We start from the raw sequence: 20,078 nt of genomic DNA, 5'->3' as shown, positions 1-20,078 counted from the left end.
TCACACCATCTCCAGCCTCTTCTTAGGCCAACGCTTGGGGAGGAGGGATGGGCCGGGTGTCTGACACCCTGACTCTGCCAAGTCTGCACGTTATAGTGCAACGTGTCTACAGGGACTCTGGACTCTGGGATGGTTGCTTCTGGGGGCTGGGGCACCAGGAAGGCTCAGTAGGGGAGAGCTTGCCTGTAGCTGTTAACTGGGCTCAACAGAGACTTTGGTGGGAGGGATCTTTCGGTTTTGAAAGGTGGGGTGGACCAGAGATACGTACCTTCTGACCCCAGCAGACAACTCAGCACACCATGGGCAAGTGACTGTCTGTGGAGTAGAGTTTAACTGAGCACCTACCTGCTCTGGGGCAGGTGCCATGTTAGGTCTGGGTACTGATTTCATTTGGAATCATATAGGTCCTGTTCCTTCCCCTGTGGTCTGGCAGGGGATCCAATATTTTACACATACATTTACAAATGTGACAAGGCCATGAAGTAAGCTCCCAGGGCTCTGAGAGCATTGGGACAAAAGGCCTGGCTTGGTGTTGGGGGGGGGGCCGTCAAGCAAGGACTCCCAGAGGTGACAGTAGAGCCCAAGTTTAGGGAGGTGGGGTGCAGGTGGTGGGGAGGGGTGGGGGCAACAGGAGCAGGAGAGAATGTCTCTTGCAGAGGTCCCGGGACTGCAAAGTTGCAGCATTTAAAGCATAAGAAGCAGACCCAAGGCTGGCAGGGCTCTATTCTGAGGGCCAAGGGTGCCAGTGGGGCCTGTTAAGCAGAGGATCAGCTATGCCTTTGTAAAAGCTCCACAGACCATGGCGGGCAGGAGAGGCTGAGTGCTGGCGAGGAGATTCTTGGGAGCTTGACTGCGGCAGGCAGGGCACTAAATGGGTCGAGGGATATACAGCAGCAGCACTGCCCACTGGTCTGAGCCCCAGGTGCCCAGATGGTGCTCTGGGTTTGGGGGTGTGGGTCCGTCAACGGCATGTGTACAAACTGTTTGTGACAATGCCCAGAGGCGTCCTTGGCGTCACCCTCCCGCCCCGAGCCTGCTCCGTGTGCTCCATCATCTCCTTCTCGTCAAGCAAACAGCTCCTGAAATCCGCCGTCCCTCTCCCCACCACCCAGGGAGCCTTCCAGATTGAGCAGACCGAAACCGAGAGCCTCAGCCGGCCATACTGCCGCCCCGCAACATGGTTACCCTTGACACGGAGGCAGCAGTGGGAACACCCGACAGTGTTTTTCTGCCCGACTCAGTGGCTTCATCCCCATGGCTTGGTGGCCTACGCGTGCCAGTCCACACTGGGGCTCCCGCGGGGCTGGGACCATGCGCATCCTTACAGCCGCGGGCCCCGGGTGCTTGTGGAGAGCCCCCACCAGGGCTGGGCTGCCTCTGCCTGCCGCTAACAGCAACTCCCACCTTGAGAGAAGTCAGTCTCCGACTTCCACACGTGTCCTGCTTTTGAAACTCTGGGGTTCTTTCTCTTTTGGATTCAAGGGAAGAGCCTTGTGCTGGCAATCACCTAACCTTAGCAATTAAGCTCTGCCAGGAGAATTTATAGAACTGTTTAGAATTTATAGAACGAACATGAGGGAGGAGGTGGAGGGGAGATCTTAGAGGCCATCTGCTCCTTCTGTAGGACCCCGCAGGACAAGGGACTTGCCTGAGGTCACACAGCCAGCAGGGAGCAGGGCTGGGTGGGGAACCAGGCTCCTGCGTGAAGGGTCCGTGTTCTTGTGCCATGAGCTGAGGCCTGGCATGCCCGTGGCTTGAGAAGGGGGTCCCAGGCAGACTCGGCTCCTGCCCCTTTGGACTCCAGAGTCCCAGTGAGGAGGACTGGCCCCGCACCAGCTGTTCTCCCTGTCGAGCTAGGTGGCTGGTGAGATAAGGCGGTGGGGTTGCACTTTCCCACCTCCCCCACCTTTCCCAGCAGAGGCGAGGCCTGATTCTCTTCCCCCCTGCCCAGCTTGAAAACTTCTAGGACTTGGAGCGCAAGGATGTGCTCTGGGCTTGCTTCCTGGCAGGCCTCAGAGAGTGACACTGGAGCAGTCTTTTCACCCACTCACCCCTGTGGCTGGCAAGGCCCAGAAGCCAGCGAGGGCAGAACACTTGCTCTGTCAGCACGTCGGCCTCATCTGCCAGGGGCTGTGGCACGGCGTCACAGTCGGTGGCTAGCTGAGGCTGGCCCTTTCCCGGTTTTCCAGGATTCACTGGTTATCTCTGTGCACACAGCTCAGTGCCTGGTGTCTGACTGTGGCTCCCAGTGACCTTCCTGGGGGGGGAGGCCTGGATGGAGGACGTGGTCCTGCCTGCTCATAAGCACACACTCTGGCCCAGACGGCCTGACTTGCCCCTTGCCCACAGCACTGTGACCTTGGGCTTAACTGTTACTTCCTCTCTCTGACCTTCCGTTTCCTCATCTGTAGAATGAGTACAGTAATGGAATCTATGTATCAGTCAGTGTCCCACCAAGAAACAGGATGCCCTCAAAGGGGCCAGAGGAGGGCCAAGGGCATTCACGTGTAGACAGCATTTCGAACAGCGTGGGCACAGGGTGGGTGTTATCAGCTTACAGAGGTGCCCAGGGCTGTCCTTCTCTGTGCTTTTGGGCACAAGCAGAGCGCAAGCGAGGGTAGAAGTCTTAGAGGCGATGACCTTGGACCCACTCTAATTCAGGGATGGCAAGAACGAGATCAATGGCCCAGTGCTCAGTGCCTCACTCTCAGTCACAGGGGTCAAGTGCCCCACTGGTGGCAGCAACAGCAGCAGAGGGCAGTGGCCCTGCCCTCCTGGTGTTTGTGGAGACCAGATACAAGGCAAGGCGCGTGGGTCGGGGCCGATGGAGCAGGGAAGGAAGATCCAGAACAGTTGCTGAAAGTGGGAGCGTGGTTCTTGCGGGGGAGAAGCGTGCAAGTGGAAGAAAACCCTTGGTCCGGAAAACTGCTCTGCCGCGGCCTGTGATGTGACCTTGTGCAAGCCTCTCCTCCCACTGTGCCTCTGTCTCCCCTTCTGTAAAAGGAAGGACCTGAGCGAGAACGCACGTTCCAGGGAATGGTTGCATAACTTAATAGGATGACTCAAACAAGAAGAAAAGGACTGGAAAATTCTGGATGAGCCATGCATCCACAAACTTCCTTTCCGTAGGGCTCGGCGAGCCTTCGATGCTGTAGTGTGCACTGTGCTTCCCCACGAGGAGATGCGGTCCACGTTCTCAAACTTACTCGACAGGAAAAGCGTGTTTTGCTGGATCACATCATGGGACTGATGTCTGAGGAGTGTCAGGCTAGAAGAGTGTCAACGATTCTTCCAGCAAGTGCTCACTGAGAAAGCTGTGCCTACACTCACGTAGGGCTGCCGCAGACCACAAGGGACGCGGAGGCAGGATGAGAGGAAGCACCAGGGAGATGCTTCCCCGAGGAAGGGCCGGAGGCGCTGGGCAAGGCAGGGGCTCCTGCTCTGGAGGAAGGCTTGCCCCACGGCGGCTGGTGCAAGGGGGTCTGAGCTCTGATGCTCTGGCTCAGGGGAGAGCGGCTGGGCCTGGATGAAAAGTAAATCTGAAGCAAACCGACACGATGCAACAGGTTCCAGCAAGAACGTGCTCCATCCTACCCACCACTTGGTGCTGGTGGATGTTGCTCGGCAGGGGCTCTTCCCCAGCTCTGACACATCTTGGCCCACACCATGGAGAACTTGTCCTCCTTGGCCTGACACTCAAGGCCTTCAACAATCGAACCCCTCTCCTTTTCTCCCAATGCTCCTGGGTAGCAGAGGTAGCTGGTGCAGCCCCTCGGGCCTGACATGGAAGCAGTGGCCCTGAAGGTGACAGGGCATCTCAGCTGTGGACAGAAGGGCCTGATCCTATGTCACATCTGGGCGGCTGAGGCCAGAGAGAAACGCCTTTGTCTTATTTGCGTCTTGGTTACAGCAGCTTAAGCCCCTATCGTGACTGAAATACACTGGTATTTTTTTTCAAAGATTTTATTTTTAAGTAATCTCTACACCCAGGTTGTAGGGCTCAAACTCACAACCCCGAGATCAAGAGTCACATGTTCCATCGACTGAGCCAGCCAGGTTTCCCTGAGATACACTGGTAGTATTTCCTTTATACAGATGAGGATACTGAGTTTAGGGTATGTGAGGAACCTGTCTGATGTCATAAAGCTGAAAATTGAGGATCCGGTTTTGACTTTGTACCCGACTGAGTCCTGAGCCTGTGTCCTCAGCCCCACGGCACACAGAGCTTCCCTTCCGGGAGGTGCAGGTCCCCTCCATGAGAGGACATGAGTCAGGGACCTCACCCTCCACCTTCCTGCTGCAGAGCAGGACTCCTGGGTCTGGGCAGGGGAGGATCCGGGAGTCAGGGTACTTAACTATGCAGGCACCCGGGGCCCCGAGAGCTCCTTCCTCTCCTTGGCCAGTTGTCATCAGGGGAACCAGCTGGTCTGGGCTCCATGCAGGGAAGTGTGGCAGGAAGGAGAAAGGAAGGAAGACAGAGGGCTGGGAAAGGAGGGGAGGCGCCCACAGAGCTGGAAACGCTGGACCTAATTTGGCAGTGAGCTATTTCAGGACTGCACCCTGGGGACCTCGGAGCAGAGATACTGGGGGAGGGCAGTCTGGGTGTGCAAATGCTCCTGGTCCACGTCTCCTCCAGAAGCTGTCAGCTGCTCCTGGGCTGACTCGGGAGAGAGGAAGGAGGGAGAGCGGCCTGCCAGCACTTGTGCTGGGTGACGCGAGCTTGCTGTCTGAGCCAGGAGGGCCCGTGGGCGTCACTGGAAGTAACATGTTCGTGCTGTGTTTGCAGGAGCACATTGCAGGGCAAGAGCTCCCTGTCCACGGTTATTTGATCATCATAATCATGGAATTATCTCTTTTTTACTGATGAGAGACTGGGCCAAGGATAGGGGTTCAGGGAGTTGAGGCCAGAACCTCCAGAAGGGGCTGAAGTCAGGCGTTGGGGTGGGGAGGCCATAGCTCTCCGGATGCACAGAGCTTGGAGGAAGTTCCCCTGAGGACTCCCTGGATGCAGAGAGCGAAGGGGCCAGGGCTGTTGTTGTGCTCAGGGCCTGGGGTCCCATCTGCATTGGTTAAGCTGCAGGGATGGAGGGGGGGACCTTCATCCACTTGCCCAACAGACATCCACAGGGTTTGGCAGGCTCTGAGCCAGGCAGTGTACCAGGAGGAGTTTGTGGTCCTGCGGGGCGACGTGGCAGTTGCACAAGGTTTCACGTCAGGTGGATGGTGCGCAGACCCAGAGCGAGGCCCTGTCCCTTCTTGGAACAGACCGTATCCGTCTCTGTCCCTGGATGCCCACAGTAGCCTCTCTGTTCTTCTCCCTGTTGCCATTCTTGCTGGGGCCTATCCGTTCCACACCCAGCAGCCACAGGAAACCTTCAGTGGCTTCTTGCTGAACTAGGAACAAAGCCAAAATTCCTTCCGTGGCTGAGGAGCTCTTCTCACCTGGCTGGCCCTGGCTCCTTCTTCAGCTTCATCTATTGCCCCTCTGCCCCCTCGACCTCTGGGCACCGGTCACGCCGCCCTTCTTGCAGACCCTTACCCTTGGTCAGGGCTCCTCACCTCCTTTGCACATGCTGTTCCACCTGCCTGCCAGGTTCCGCCTCTTCTCTCCTGCTCTCATCTGCCTCCCTCCCGCCGGTCTCTGCTGCTCTTTGTCAGACACCTCGTCCTCAGCACAGGCCAGGCTGGGCCTGCAGCCAGGATGCTCACAGCTCTCTAGAGTTACTCAAGGGGTGTCCATCTTTTCCCAGACTGAGCTCAGTGACGGCAGCACCCGTTTCTGCTCAGCACCGTGTGCCCAGGGCTCGGCACACTGCTAGTGTGTACACGGTCACGACACACGTTTCTCAAATGATGGATGAGTGGATGAGAGAGAGACAGACGTGGCACCTCGGAGAGGGAGATGACACTTGACGCTGCAGAGACCAGGGAGGGGCTTACTGTGGGACTGTCGTTCACAGGGCCACAGGCCCTCACGCTGGCTCAGGGGCACCTGACGTGGTGACCCTTCCACTCATGAAGAACCCCTTCAAGTGCTCCCCAGACGAGTGTCACCTGGTACCATCTGCCTTCTCTCTGTGGCCCTGCCTCTTCTCTCTTTGTCTCTCCCTCGTTTGGCTTCTTTCTCGGGCCTCACCGGGCCCAGGGTCAGGAGCTGTGCTCCTCAGCTCCACTCCTGCAAAGCCAGCAAGAGGGCAGGGGTGAGGCACCTGACTCTCTCCCTGGAGCTAGAACCAGAGCCAACAGGTCCCTTCGGGGAGGGGGAAGCCACCTCTTCGACCTGCAGTAGTTTGGAAGCCTCGGCACTAACTTTTTACCCCAATTTCAGAATTGGGGTCTTCACCAAACAGGCAGTAAAGTGGGGTAAGAGGAGGGTGAAAACAATAGCTGTTGATTGAGCACTGACCAGGTGCCAGGAACCTTATCTCTTAACCTGCATAATTTCTTTTAACTAGAACAATCTTGTGGGCAGGTAGTGTTATCATCCTCACTTTATGGATGAGGAATCTAAGGTTCACTGGGCCAGGTGACCAACCTGAAGTCCAACGGGGTGAAAGGCAGGGCCAGGATTCAAGGTCATGTCTCTCTGACTCCAAAGCCCGGCTCTAACCCCTGCTGAACTCTGGTCACAGCGACTGGTTCAGGGATGGGCATGTGATCCAACAGGGCCACCAAGAGAGAGGGACTCCCAGGACGTGGGGAGCTGTTCAGGGAAGAGCCTGCGAGGTGCACCCCATCTCGCAGGGGGGTACATCCCGGGACGCTCAGCGGCCAGGTGTGGTGCGAAGAGATAGCAACTTTACTGCTGTAGACATGGTCTGGCAAAGTGAGAGAGCGATTTTGTGGAGTCTAAGGTGAAGACCACACAGAGGGACAGAGTGGAGAGATGGTAAGAAGCCAGGGATGTCATCAGAGCTGCTGAATCAAGCCTCACCTGCAGCTGTACTTCTAGACTTCTTAACCCCTGAGTCAGTTTTGTTTTGTTTTTCCCCGTAAGCCAGTTTGATGGTGTGTTTTATACTTGTGACCAAGAGAGTCCTAACTTGCCCAGAGAGGGGTCTTTGGCAGTGATACCAGACCACTGAAGGTTGCCTCACAAGTAATACAAAGGAGGAGGAAATTGAGTAAAGCAGACTGTGAATGTGTGTGTGTGGTTGTCTGAGGGGCAGACGGGTTCTGGTTTTTGCAGGGAAACCACTCCCAAACGCTTGTGTGTGGTACAACCTGTGTACCTCCCTCCCCACTGTTCCACGCCCCCACCCCTCCCCTGGCCCAGAGCAGGGTCCCTGAGCTGGGGAGAGAGATGCCATGTTGGCCATCCCCACCTGGCCTATGACTCATAGTCTCACCCACACGGTGCTGCTACCTCAACAAACCGAAGCCCTTTCTCGGTCCCTGACACCTGCCACTGAGCTGGATTTTAGCAAACAGTCTCCTCTACGGTGTACTGGGTCACCGGGAAGGGATCGCACATTCACAAAGCACTCAAATTTGGGGCTTGGATCAAGTGAGGTAATAGACATAGTCAGGGAGAGACCTCTGCAGTGAGAGGTGACAACGCTTATCATAAAGCTTTCCCCTGTGATCCACTATAGGACCACGTGGCCGGCACAACCCTGTGAATTCATATTCTTACAAATCCTGTGGCTGTTTTTTAGGTAGTGTGAGTATATTGCATTGCATCTGAGGTGGGTCCAAGATAAACTGTTAAGCATACACATTTAAAATATACCACGGGGAGCCTGGGTGGCTCAGTTGTTTTAAGCGCCAACTTCGGCTCAGGTCATGATCTCACAGCTTGTGGGTTTGGGCCCCGCATTGGGCTCTGTGCTGACAGCTCGGAGCCTGGAGCCTGCTTCAGATTCTGTGTCTCCTCTCTCTGCCCCTCCCCCAATCACGCTCTGTCCCTCCCTCTCTCTCTCTTTCTCAAAAATAAAATAAACATTAAAAAAAATTAAAAAAAAATAAGATATACCACAATTTTGTGACCTTGACTTGGGAATTCTTTATTTTTCAGTATGCCAGGGACCTCAAAAAATGGCAATGGCCAGGCAGGCCTCTCTTAGCCATTCTCTGCATCTTCTAAGGATGGGAGGTTTCTTTGGTTGCTCCTTTGCCCCCTTAAAACAACTGTGCTGGGCCTGAAGGACATATCCACTAGGCTCCCTCTGCAAAGAGGAGGCTCACAGGTCCCCCTGTGGGGTGGCCAGGCAGAGACGGGAAGGGTTGTAATGTAGGGGCCTCCCGGACAGTCGCGGGAAGGGCCATTAGCGGGGACCCACGTCAGTCTGGACGCTCTGGAAATTTTACTTGCATAGTTGTAACATCCTTCCACCGGCAGAGCAGCGTAATGATGGGCTTACGGGGGGAGGGGGACGCAAGCTAGCGCGAGAGAGACACAGAGACATAGAGACAAAGAACATGCAAGGGCAAGGCATCGTCGCCTGTGGCTTTCATTGACTGTTCACTGCGTTTTGTTACTGCGGGCTCTCCCATTTATGTCTCCTTTTCCTTTTTTTCTTTTAAAAATCCCACTCCCCTTTCTACAGGCAACGGACACGTGAACGTGCAAAGACAGCAGTGGCCCGGCCTTAATACCCCTCCGCTTGGCATGCCTTGGAGGGGATGTCGGGGGGGCCAGATGGGGGCTGGGGCTGCCTGTGGCCTCGACAACACCCGATGAGACAGAGAAGTTGGGGTGTTGGGGAACGGTGGGGCTGAGGGGGCCTGACTGCTGTGCTCTGCCCAGGGAGCCCTGACCCAGGATCAGCTGGACTGAACTTCCTCCTCAGGACTTCTTCCTCCAGCTTTGCCCTGGCAGGAATCACCCGCCACCAGCTGTTTTCTTGTCTCTGGTGCCCCTTGGTACATCAACCTTCTGAACCACCATGGGTGCCATAGACTGAATGTCTGTGTTCCTGCCCCTCTGCAAATTCCTGTGAAATGGTATTAGGAGGAAGGTCTCTGAGAGGAGATGAGGTCATGAGGGCAGGGCCCCCCTCACAGAAATGAGCCCACAGAGCTCCCTCATCCCTTCTGCCATGTGAGGACACAATCAGAAGCCAGGAGACGGTCTGATCTGTGATCCTGGCCTTCCCAACCCCCAGAATGGTGAGACACAAATTTCTGTTGTTTAAGTCTGCGGTATTTTTGTTATGCCAGCCTGAGGAGACTAAGACAGTGGGGAAACAGAGGCAAAAACCAGAGAAGAAACTACGAGCCACCTCTGCCACTGCTCGGAAAGACAGTTCACCTTGGAGTCCCCATCTACCAGGGCACCCGCTGCCACCCCCATCACCTCAGCACACCCACCTGCACATGCTGGCCTAATTCCCGGCAGTCCACACGCGGTGCCTGGTGCTATCCCCAAACTGCCCTCCTCTCCTGCCTGTGTGTCCCACTAGAGTGGCAAAAAAGGCCACGGTTTTGCTTCCTCCAGCTCCCTGACTGCTAGGCCAATGCCGGGTAAGAAGCCGGGCTGCGCAGCCTCCTGGACGGCCCTGGGCCTGCCGACTCTTGGGCCTCCCTCTCCAGGAAACGATGGCTGTTCCTATGGTTTAGGACGCTGTTGGCTGGCTGTTCTTTTCCTTGCTGCCAAATACATGCTAACGTGCACAGTGAAGCTTGGAGTGGCTCGCTCACGGGAAAGCACTTACCGATTACACTTAAGAGCGCGACCACCTGAAATCCAACGCGTACAACACGTCCCTGACTGTAATGGCAGTCTCCTGGTTCCTCAAGAACCAGCTCAGGGAGTGTGTTCACATCCGGCCTGTTGTCTCCAGGTCAAAGGCCTCAGGGCAGGAAGAATGTGGGCTTTCCCCCAGGTAAACTGTTTTCCCAGCAATGTAGTCCATCCAGAAGGCAACTTCTTCAGAATGCCCTGGGGCAGCAGATTGAGCCCAACCTCCTGTAGGAATGTCCTTCATCTCTGGGCCTGGACCACAGCGCCCGAAGGTCCACAGGGAGGACCCAGAGACCCAGTGTGATCCTCTATCAACCAGCAAAGACCCTGGTGTGTTCTCAACACTAGACTTACTAAAACAGGGAATGGCTTAGCATTTCCTCAAGACTCAGAAAAAGGTTTTCGACCATCGCCTTTAGGAATCGCCAAAGCTCAGATGAGAAACCTTGTCTTCCCCTCAGCGGCACCTCTTCCTTAAACGCCAATCGTGCGTGAAGTGACTTCTTCAAGCCTGCTCCGACTTTCCTACCGTTTCCCCAGGACGGATAAGTGACAACAGGACAGAAACTAAGCAAAAGCAGTACTTCCCCTATGCCAGTTCTCAGGCCCCTTTCACATACCTTTATTTAGCTCCCACCACCCTCTGCCCAGAAGGCCTGGCTCCCTGCTCCCCTTCACCTGCCAGGCAGAAGCAACCTTTGAAAACTATAATAGCTGTCACTTTGCTTTAAGGCACACAATCCTGATGTTAATTAACCTCTCCTGAGCACCTACTGTGTGCAAGGCCCTGCTCTAAGAGCACACACTTTCTGAGTCACTTAATCTTCAGACAACCCACTGAGAGATCACTGTTATTATCTCCATCGTCATTACCCACCTCAGGGCTCATCTCGCTGCACTTTCATGAAAATAAAAACCGCTCTCTATGGAAGTGTCTGCCCTCCTTGCCTGTGCCCTTTGGGGGCAGGGACTGGGTCTGACCCACCGCTACATGAGTTCCTGCATGGACAAATAAATGGGGCAATGCAGGAGGCTGCTCCAGCCACCTTTGCCCTCAACATTGAGATCAAGAAGGCATGAAAATAAGTGTGTTCTGTATCTTTCATTCCCTCCTCCACGGGTGTGTCTGTTCAGGGCAGGGGCTGTGTCTGTCCGGTTCGCAAGCATATCCCTAGCACCTAGCCCAGCACTTGGCCTCGGAACACCTGCTGGATGAATGGAATCACTCATGAGCTCAGCTATCCACTGGCCCCTGCTGTGCACTGAACACAGTGATGGGGGGAACATGCAGATGGACGAGACTGGTGCTGCCGCCCTGGGCCAAGGTCTCAGCAGCCAGATGTGGGGCTCCTTATGGCAGGGCTTAAACAATGGGTGTCTGTCCCAAACCTGGAGCCTGAGGTGGTTTTAGACTACAGGGAAGGAGCTGACCTGGCTGCACTGAGTCACGTAGAGCTGGAATGTCAGAGCTGTAGGAAGTCTTAGAAATCAAGAAGTCTACCTTCTCATCTGAGGAACAGGATCTCCACCCAAGCTTGAGAGCCCTACCTCTTTTTATCTTTGTATCCAACCCTGCCGCCCTATGCATGGTCAGCCAGGAAGCGAGTGCTCGGTAAGCGTTTGTGAAATGACTAACTGGCCAACCGAATGAAAGAAAATGAGGCCTCCCATTGGCTAGGTAATTTGAGGCAGACTGGTCAGATGGAAAGAGAAGTGAACCGTGAGTCCGGAAACTTGAAGTTCTAGTCCTGGGTCTGCCACATCATCCCCTGAGTAGGTCCCTTTCCTGTTTGGGCCAGATGGGGCCTATTTTGCCCCATCTGCAAAATGGAGCAGTAGAATTAGATGGTCTTAAATGGAGGAGTTTCCAGCTCTTTTGATCTGGGCAGGCAAAAGGTCAGAGCAGGGAGGACAGAGTTGGGCTGGGATGGCCAGAGAGCCTCGTGCACAGCACGTGACAGGCGTTCTGGCTGCTCCCAGCAGAAGCCTCTTCCTGGCCTCAGGTTTGGGCACCGGCACATGGAGGCCTTCATCTGCGCCTCCCCCAGCCCCCATCAGATCTGACAACCACCAGGGAGCTTCCTCCAGGCCCCAGGGAACTCAGGCAGAACACAGGCCACAGAGCATCCTTGTTTTCGTCCGTTTCAGAATTCAAGCAAACTACAAGGGTGAACCACGCTATGCCATGGAGACAAGGCCACAATATTTTCCTGATTAAAAAAAAAAAAGATAGGGTTCTGAGCTCCACTGTGTGACTTAAATGTCAAGATTTCTTTTACCAGAGGAGATCTGATGACATTCTGGAAACCAAGTGTGAAATTTGATTCTGCCTCCCCAAAGAGCTGCCATTATCTCAGGTTGGTGGGGGGCAGTTCTAATGAAGCCCCTTGGTGGAACAGAAGAGCCCCAGGCGGCAATTCCTGCCAGCACCAGTCTTTAGTCCTGTTTAGGTCAGTGACCCTGCACAGCTCGACTAAGTACATGTGCCTCTGTTTCTAACATGCAAAATGCAGATACAACTGTGCCCATTCCTCACTAGATTGCTATCAGGATCATTTATCAAGATTTTATTGATAATTTTAAACAAACAAACAAAAGAACAAGACTTATGCGCTGAGAACTCTGCGTCAGGCCCTCTCCTTAGCACTTGGCATGCATTATCTCATTTAATTTTACAGCAGATGAATGAAGAAGGTATTAGGATTATGCCCATTTTAGAGACAGAAACACTGAGTGTTGAGGAGGCTGAATATTTTATCCAGGGCCGTAGAGCTGGTGGTACGGCTGGGATATGAACATAGTATCTGACACTTCTTGTGTCAGGCACCGTACGCAAGACCTGTACTCTGTCCTCAGGGGGCTTATAATTTAATGAGAGAAATAAGCACATGGACAAAGGGTGAACAAATGAAAACGAGAGTATTTTCAACTGGATAAAGCCTTCTACAAGCTGAAGGCATTACTTCTTCCTCCTGCCCCACTAGTTTACAAGGTATGTTACATATGGAAGTATACACGGATATGCACATAAATGTTATGTACGTTTACATGTGCAGGTGATAAAATCTGTTAACACGGGATTGCTTCTCCATCCCCTCATGGGTCCAAGTGAACCTTCTAATCCTGTAATTGTCTTTCCCCCCCATCCTTTCTTCCAAGGAGTCCAGGCCAGTTCTGCCCTACAAGTTTCCCTGCTTTTGTGATGCAGATGTAGGCCCTGGGCTGAGCACCGCAGAAGCACCGGGAGGAGAGAGGCTGCTCCAAAGGTTAAGACAATTTACATGATAATGAGCTGGGGGTGAGGAAGGAGGGAGGTCAAGAGTGAGGGAAGAAAAGGGGAGAAGGGGGAGAGAGGGAGCAGGAGTGGAGGAGGAGGGAGGAGGAGGGAGGGGGAGAAGGAGAAGTGGAGGGCGAGGAAGAAGAAGCCGAGAAACAGATGGAGAAAAGGGGGAGAGGAGAGGAAGAGAGGGGACCTCTTAGAGGCAGAGAGGAGGAGAAGGAACCAGAGAAAAGGCGGGGGAGCGAGAAGAGGCCAAGAGAGGGAAAGCCTTGTAGGCTGCGGGGAGAGAAGGGTATCTGCAGAATTTGGGGGGCCAGCAGCTCAAGAGAGAGTGGAGGTGGGGCAGGCATGGAGGAGGACAGAAAAGGACGTCTGAGAAAAGCAGCAAGAGTTGCCCTTTGGGTCCCTTTGCATACTTTTAGAGAGACTTAGGATAAAGAACGAGATTTTTTTAAAGATCTGTTTTGCCTGGTTGTGCTGTGCCTGTTTAAGTGGGTCTCTGCTCTGGACCTGAGCCACATGGATTACAGCTTCAATAGGGTTACCAGCTAGATTAAATATGCACTTATTTTGCCTGCATGACCTGGGGCAAGTCACTGAGCCTCTCTAATTTTTTTTCACTTGTAAAGTAGGGATAACCATAGCACCCTCCGCACAGGTAGCTAGTGTTAGGATTAGATAATTAATGTAAATCGTGTAAACTGGGCCCTGCAATTTACAGATTGGAAGCCACTATTATCAGCATCTTTAGTTCCTAAAGCTTCCGTTCTCTGATCTATGTACTTGCTGATCACTCCCGCTGGGTAGCAGGTAGTAGGTAGCCCGTGAGTTCCAAGGAGACTTAGCACACGGGGCCCAGCCCAGCCCCACCTGAGACTTTGCTGCCAAGGTTTCGCCTTGTTTCTGGTCAGCCGGTTTTCTGGTCTGTGCCCTTCTGCCCCAGTAGCCTTCTCAATCCCAGGCCCCTTTCTTCCCCTCATCACCACACACCCCTCTGGCTGCCCTTCCTTTCCAACCCCCATGGAGACTTCACACCCCAGCGTGCCTCCCCCTCCCTCTACCCCCTGCTCGCACAGGAGCCATCGTGAGAGTTTCCTTAAAAACCCACTTTCATCCCTCCCCAACTCAAAATCTATCAAAAGCTGCCTGCTGCCAATAGGATAAAACCCAAACTCCTCGGTGCACTTTCCAAGGCCTCTGGATCTGGACCTAACTAACTGCATCTTCTAACTCTCCCACACCTTGCAGTATCCTAACCTCTGTTCTAGCCACTGGCCTCCCCTGTCCATCAGATCTGTTTTGGTAGCTACCAACCCACTGTCTTTACTCCTGTTCTTCCTGCTGCTTCGAGTCCCTTTCCTTACCCACCTCAGTCCCCATCAAGCCACACCCCTGCTTCAAGGTCTGTGCCAGCCTCTCTTCCCCGAGAGGGTTTCCCTGACCTCCCACACCTCGTGATGGCCCAGCCATTCAGGTTGTGAACCCTGTCTTCCAACGAGATCAGTTCCTTAGAGGCTCTGTCTCACATGCCTCCAAATCCTCACACAGCACTTAGCACAAAGCCTTTACCCACAGTACCTACCCAACCAACATCTGTTCATTCAGTGATGAATTACAGGTACAGGTTCTCCGACAACGGAGAAAGTTAGAAATGTCATTCTACTCAAGGGATTGTTCTGAAGACCTACAATATTCTGAGCACTGTGCAGGTTTTTATGGGTGAGGAGGGGACCGAAAGATGGAATGACACAAGCCTTGTGCAGAAGGACCCGAAATTATGAGGGATTTCTTATTCTAGGCTCCCCTCGTGGGCTTTATGAGTTCCAGAGCCCCCTGAAATTATAGGCAAAATTTCCCAGATGTGTGCATGGGACAGACAGGAAGGCTCCCCGCTTTCATTAGCTGCTCAAATGGGTTTTGAATGCCCTAGAGAGCAAGGGTCATGTTTCTAAGGAAACAGTAACACAACCAATTTTCATATTGGTGGGTGAGTAAATGCTCGATGGAGAGAAAGACTTGAGCTGAGTTTCACTGTCAAGGGGAAGGAAGGGAAAGCCTTCACAGAAGAGAAGGGAACTAAGCTGGTTCTCAGTCAACAGGAGGAATTCTAGGAGGAAGAGAAGGGGAGAAGGGCATTAGGAGCACAGGGTATGGCTTAAGACAAGGCCTGGAGGCATGGGAGTGTGTGGCATCTTTGGGGAGGGGCCAAAGATACCCCCTGTGGCACCTCTGTGGGCTTCTGTGGTCTTCTGTGGCTGGGGCATGGGAGGTAGAAGCCCCAGATTGATGTAGGGGGATCCCTGTTACTTGTCTCAGGTAGAGGCTCTTTCAGAAGTGGGCTCATGCACAATCATATGGCTTGGGGTGTCTACATGACAGAGAAGCTGAAAGAGAAACCAGTCACTCCTCCCTCCACTGGGGGGCCAGGGTAGGTGGTGAACCAGCTGCCAAGAGAAGTCAGGAACACCTGTTCTAATGAGGTACAGCAAGGAAGCTTCTAGATGCTTCTCTGTATGGAGAGTGCAAAGCTGGCCCAAGGATGCTCTGGATATGGGGCTGTCTTCCTCTAGATAATCCATGATGGGTTGGGGGAGGAGGGCAGAGGTGGGGAAGCCAAGAGAGTGAGGGAGTCTTCAGAGGCCAAAACACAAATCTGGGTCTGCTCCGCATTGGGCAGTTCTCACAACATCCAAACAGCAGACTCTCCAGGTGGGAAGCCCCTGGGGTCCTGAGAGAGGAAAGAGATTGGAAACCCAGCATCTGGGGTCAGGGCATCTGGGCACCACCAACTGGCTGGCTGGAAGCCTGGCTGGAAGACCTGACTGGAAGATTCCAATACCCCAGGGCCCTGCCGCTCTCCCAGGGTGCAGTTCAGGCTTTCTCTCTTCCAACATGCCAGGCTCACTCCTCTGTCAGGACCTTCGTGCTTGTTTGGAACCTTTGTCCCCTTCTGCTCCCATGGCTGTCTCTTTCTCATAGTCAAGTTTCATCACAAATGTCCCTTCCAGATTCAGGGGAAACTGTCTGAAGTAGCTGCCCCATACCCCCACCCAGATTAATGTATAGGGGTCCCTGCACTCAGCTTCCCAGACTGCAATCCATGCTGGCGTGCTTCCAGAAAACACCTTCTCCGGCTGCCTGGCTCACTTTGGCCTGAGTCTTGGGTCAACTTTTCTTTTCTGCTCCCCACAGGTGACATAACAAAGGGAGGAGGTGCCCATGGGCCTGGAGGCCTTTGTCAGCCAGAAGGATTGTGCCTGAGGAGCCTGAGTTGCCTTAGGGATGGGTCAGGCACCTGCCATGGTGCCACCTATGACAGGACTGGGCTCTGACCCTACCGTGTCCAATGGACTCTCCAGGGCAGCCCCACTCTGGTCCTAGTCTCTCTTTGCACTGGCACCTTCCCTGCCCTCCTACGTGAGGACTGTCTTGTCTTGTGTCACAGAGGAGACACGGCCCCAGAGGCCCCAGGGGCCCCTGGCATAAGTCCTTGATATATCGTATTCCTCCCAATTCCCAAGCAATGTCTGTTCAGGGTAATAAAACGGAGAAAAAAAAATTCCACAGGAATAAGTAGAGCTTTCAGAACTGAAGGAGAAAAGCATTCCAAAGTCACAATGACTTGTCTGGGTTTTAATCAGGGCAGGAGAATTTTGGGGAGGAAAAGCTGGTTGGGAGGCAGGCATGGCAGTGAACACACATACCCTTGGGAGATCTCACGGGCTGTGCATATGTGTGTGCATGTAAGCGTGGAGGGCATGTGCTGTGGGCACATGGGCCTTCTGTACTGTAGCTGTCATTTGGTTAACAGAGATTTGGGCACCTTGCTCTCTCTTTGGCCAAGAGGCCTGTGGCCTGTCCTTGTCTAAAGATCACACCAGGCATTTCCTGCTCTGGGCTTTAATGCCCGAGTTAATGAAAATGAGTTAACGTATAGAAAATGCTTAACATAGCACCTGGCAGCTAGGAGGTGCTCAGTAAGTGACAGCTCGTCAATTACCACTGTGGCCATTATTATTAACACGAATGGAGCCCTATAGCCATCTTGGCTAATTCTGATGCTCTGAGTAGGTATGCGCTGACTGCCTGGGTTCTTGGGGCACCACCCACTCTGTGCTCATTCCTGAAGCCCCAGCAGCCAGCACCGTGCCCGGCTCGCTGAAAGCCATCAGTTCGTGCGTCACGGAAACAGGACTGAAGACCTAGCATTGCCACTCTTTCCACAGGCCCCGGTTCTATGACAGAAACCAAAGCAGGTCCCCTTGGTGGGAAGTGCCTCCTTTGCAGAACCACTGCTGGACTTGGCCCCTCAGAGGAGCAGGGGGCGGGGACCCGGCCCTCCTGCCAGCACCAGTCGTCCCTGTCCCCCTGTCCCGGGCTGGCCTTCAACACACCCTCAGGCACCAAATACCCCTGTGGAGGAGGAGCCAATGCCTGAGCTGGGATGAGTCTGCCCTATGGAATTAGAATTTTGTGTGTAAATTATTGAATTTTACATGTAAAGCTGTCGGCCACAGATTACTTACCAGACGAGGATAGTTTTCCTCTGTGAGGGAGATGATTTTTAGCAAAGACAGGATATGTACGTAGCACACTACTGAATCACACAGTAATCAGAGATTAATTCTCTCCATCCAGAGGCTCCAGTGTGGGGCCCAGGCGCTCAAAGACCTCCCCACCTTCCCTTCTCCACCTTCCAGGACACAGGGAAAGGATTGCTGGGATTCACGAGCCCACCAGGGCACAAAGAGCCACTCGTGGATAGAATTCTCTAAGGCTGTTTTCCTTCTTTCCCTTCCTCTCTTTTATTTAGCTTTGCCAAGGATAGCTGTATACGGTTCAGTCTTACAGTTAATGCAAATGTTTGCAAATAAGAGGCTTTTATGCACTTATTCCATTCACCACTTATCAGACACCTGGAAACGCAACTGCAAAACAGTTCCTTGTCTATAAGCATTGAATCACTAAATTGTACACCTGAAACCAGTATTGCAGTGTATGTTAACTAACTGCAATTTAAATAAAACGTTCAAAAAAACCCAACAACCCCTATTTCAGGACATCAACTTCCTATAGGAAGGAGAGCCTCTTAGGTCCTCAGACTCACCTGGAAGAACGAGGTGTAAAGGAGGAAAGAGAGTCAATTCAAATGGCTGCCCCCCACTCCCAAGAAGGCAAGCACAGTTCTCCTAAGGAGGGGAGACGGTGCTCAGGTAGTGCTTGTTTGGTTTGAGAAATGCTTTTTCTGTTCAAGTTCATTGCCCAAGGGCAAGTACTCGCACAATGTTGTGTGTTGTAGGAGTTCCGATTTAGGACAGTCACCAACCCTTTGTCATATGCAAAATAAACAAATTCTGTGTCTGCTGTCTTTGCTGGCGACTTTGGTTGGGAGGTGTGCCCATCACCTAAGCCCCTGTGTGACTGTATTTGCCAGGCCGACTGATACACTGGCTTAGGCTGGCGACTAGCCTTCTCTATCACACACAGCAATCTCTTCCTGTTCCTGGGAGGCAGCCGATGTTGCAAAGAGCACAGCCTCCCTCCCTGAGGTGCCCATGGGCCCCGTGGCCTACCTTTCTCTCTTTGTCACCATATTCGATGCCCAAAGTATCCATGGCCCGGACGATGGCTGCCAGGGACTGGATGGTGTTGCTGTAGACAACAGGCTTGTACTGTTTCACGTCTTCTCCAGAGAAGCCATCTTCGTGGATGATCCTAGAGAAAAACCACACACACATCTGATGAGTGCACCGTCCTCACTTCGCATCAAGAATGCCAGGTGCGTGAAGCCTCCGGGGCCAACCTCCTGGCTTTGCTGGCTGAGGACTGGGTCCGACCCGGATGCTGAATTACTGAGCTGCTGCATCAGTACCATAAAATCTGAAGGAAGAACCTACTGAAATTAAGCTGAGACAGAGTAGTGGCAAAAAGAAATGCAGTGTCTTTACACTCCCTATTTATAGTGAAAGAAGTACCAGTTGGCAAAGTGCTGATAATACTTGAAAGTGCTTAGAACAGGAGGGGCACACACGAAGAACTCAGTAAGTGTTAGCTATTGGTATTTTTAAGCAAAGCTCAGGGTCTTAACTTAAATTTCCACTTAGAAGTACATTGATGAAGACCCCGGCAAGAAGCCTGCAAATGAATGATAATTTTTCTTTTGCAGAAAATCACAGTGCTTGAAGGAAAGAGGACTCACTTAAATGAACCGTCGTCATCTCTGACAACAGAAAAACCAACAGAAGGAGGGTGCCTACTCTTCCATCCTTGGCTGGGATTGAACTACCGTGTCACCCTTATTCTGGTGGCTCTGAATAGTGACACGGAGGACACAAAAGTGCCATCAGTTCTCAGAGGCCACGTGATACTCTCTGCTCTCCTTTTCTCAGATTCCTCCGAGGTCAAGGTTAAGGCTAGACATGTCCTGATGTCCCTTCTCCCTGCAGAGAGCAGTCACTCGGTACGGGCTTACTGCTGACCAGGTTCCAGGTAGGGGAAAAAGCTAGAAAGAGGGGATAAAACCTAAATGGTGCAAGAGTTCTCCTATAGCTGAAGTAACGAGGGAAGACTGAATGGATTTTGAGACGAACACCCAACAGTGGCCACCACCTCCCCCAAGAAAACTGTGTAAATACTTCTCTGGTCACATTTTCCAGTTTGCAATTAAATACTACTTATGGTATGTACATACATCAATATGAGAGCTGAGACTTCCACATCAACACGGCACTTTTCCATTCCTTCATTACCTTCAGTACAGAAGAAAATCACTAACAATTCTTTTTTTAAAAACAGTTTTACTGAGACATAACTCGCATACCGTTCAATCCACCCATTTAAAGTATGCAAGTCAATGTTTTTTGGTATATTTGCATAGTTCAGCACTGATCACTACAGTCTAATTTTTGTCCCCCCACCAAAAAGATACTCTGTACCTATTAGTAATCTCCACTCACCCCCCACCTCACAGTAAGCAATCACTAATCTGTATTCTGTTTCTATAGATTTGTCTATTCTAGACATATCATATAAATGGAATCATATAACACGTGGTCTTTTGTGATAAGCTTCTTTCATTTAGCACAATAATGTTTTCAAGATTCATCATTTCAT

At 52.7% G+C, this 20,078-nt stretch overlaps 1 protein-coding gene across 2 annotated transcripts in view; it reads right to left on the bottom strand.

Moving 5' to 3' along the window:
• LOC125915952 (guanine nucleotide-binding protein G(o) subunit alpha-like) overlaps positions 1-19,696 on the bottom strand; it is a 77,060-nt gene extending 57,364 nt beyond the window's left edge. For both annotated transcript variants that reach the window (XM_049622045.1, XM_049622044.1), the window contains exon 1: positions 18,539-19,696. In XM_049622045.1, the coding sequence (XP_049478002.1) occupies positions 18,539-18,703 (165 nt within the window). In that variant the 5' untranslated portion in view covers positions 18,704-19,696. The remainder of the gene's footprint in view (positions 1-18,538) is intronic.
• Between the last annotated feature and the right edge of the window lie 382 nt (positions 19,697-20,078).

Source organism: Panthera uncia (assembly GCF_023721935.1).
Source record: "Panthera uncia isolate 11264 chromosome E2 unlocalized genomic scaffold, Puncia_PCG_1.0 HiC_scaffold_19, whole genome shotgun sequence".
Classification (NCBI taxonomy): domain Eukaryota; kingdom Metazoa; phylum Chordata; class Mammalia; order Carnivora; family Felidae; genus Panthera; species Panthera uncia.
Note: the sequence above shows the minus strand (reverse complement) of the source record. Positions and strands in the feature narration are given on the sequence as shown.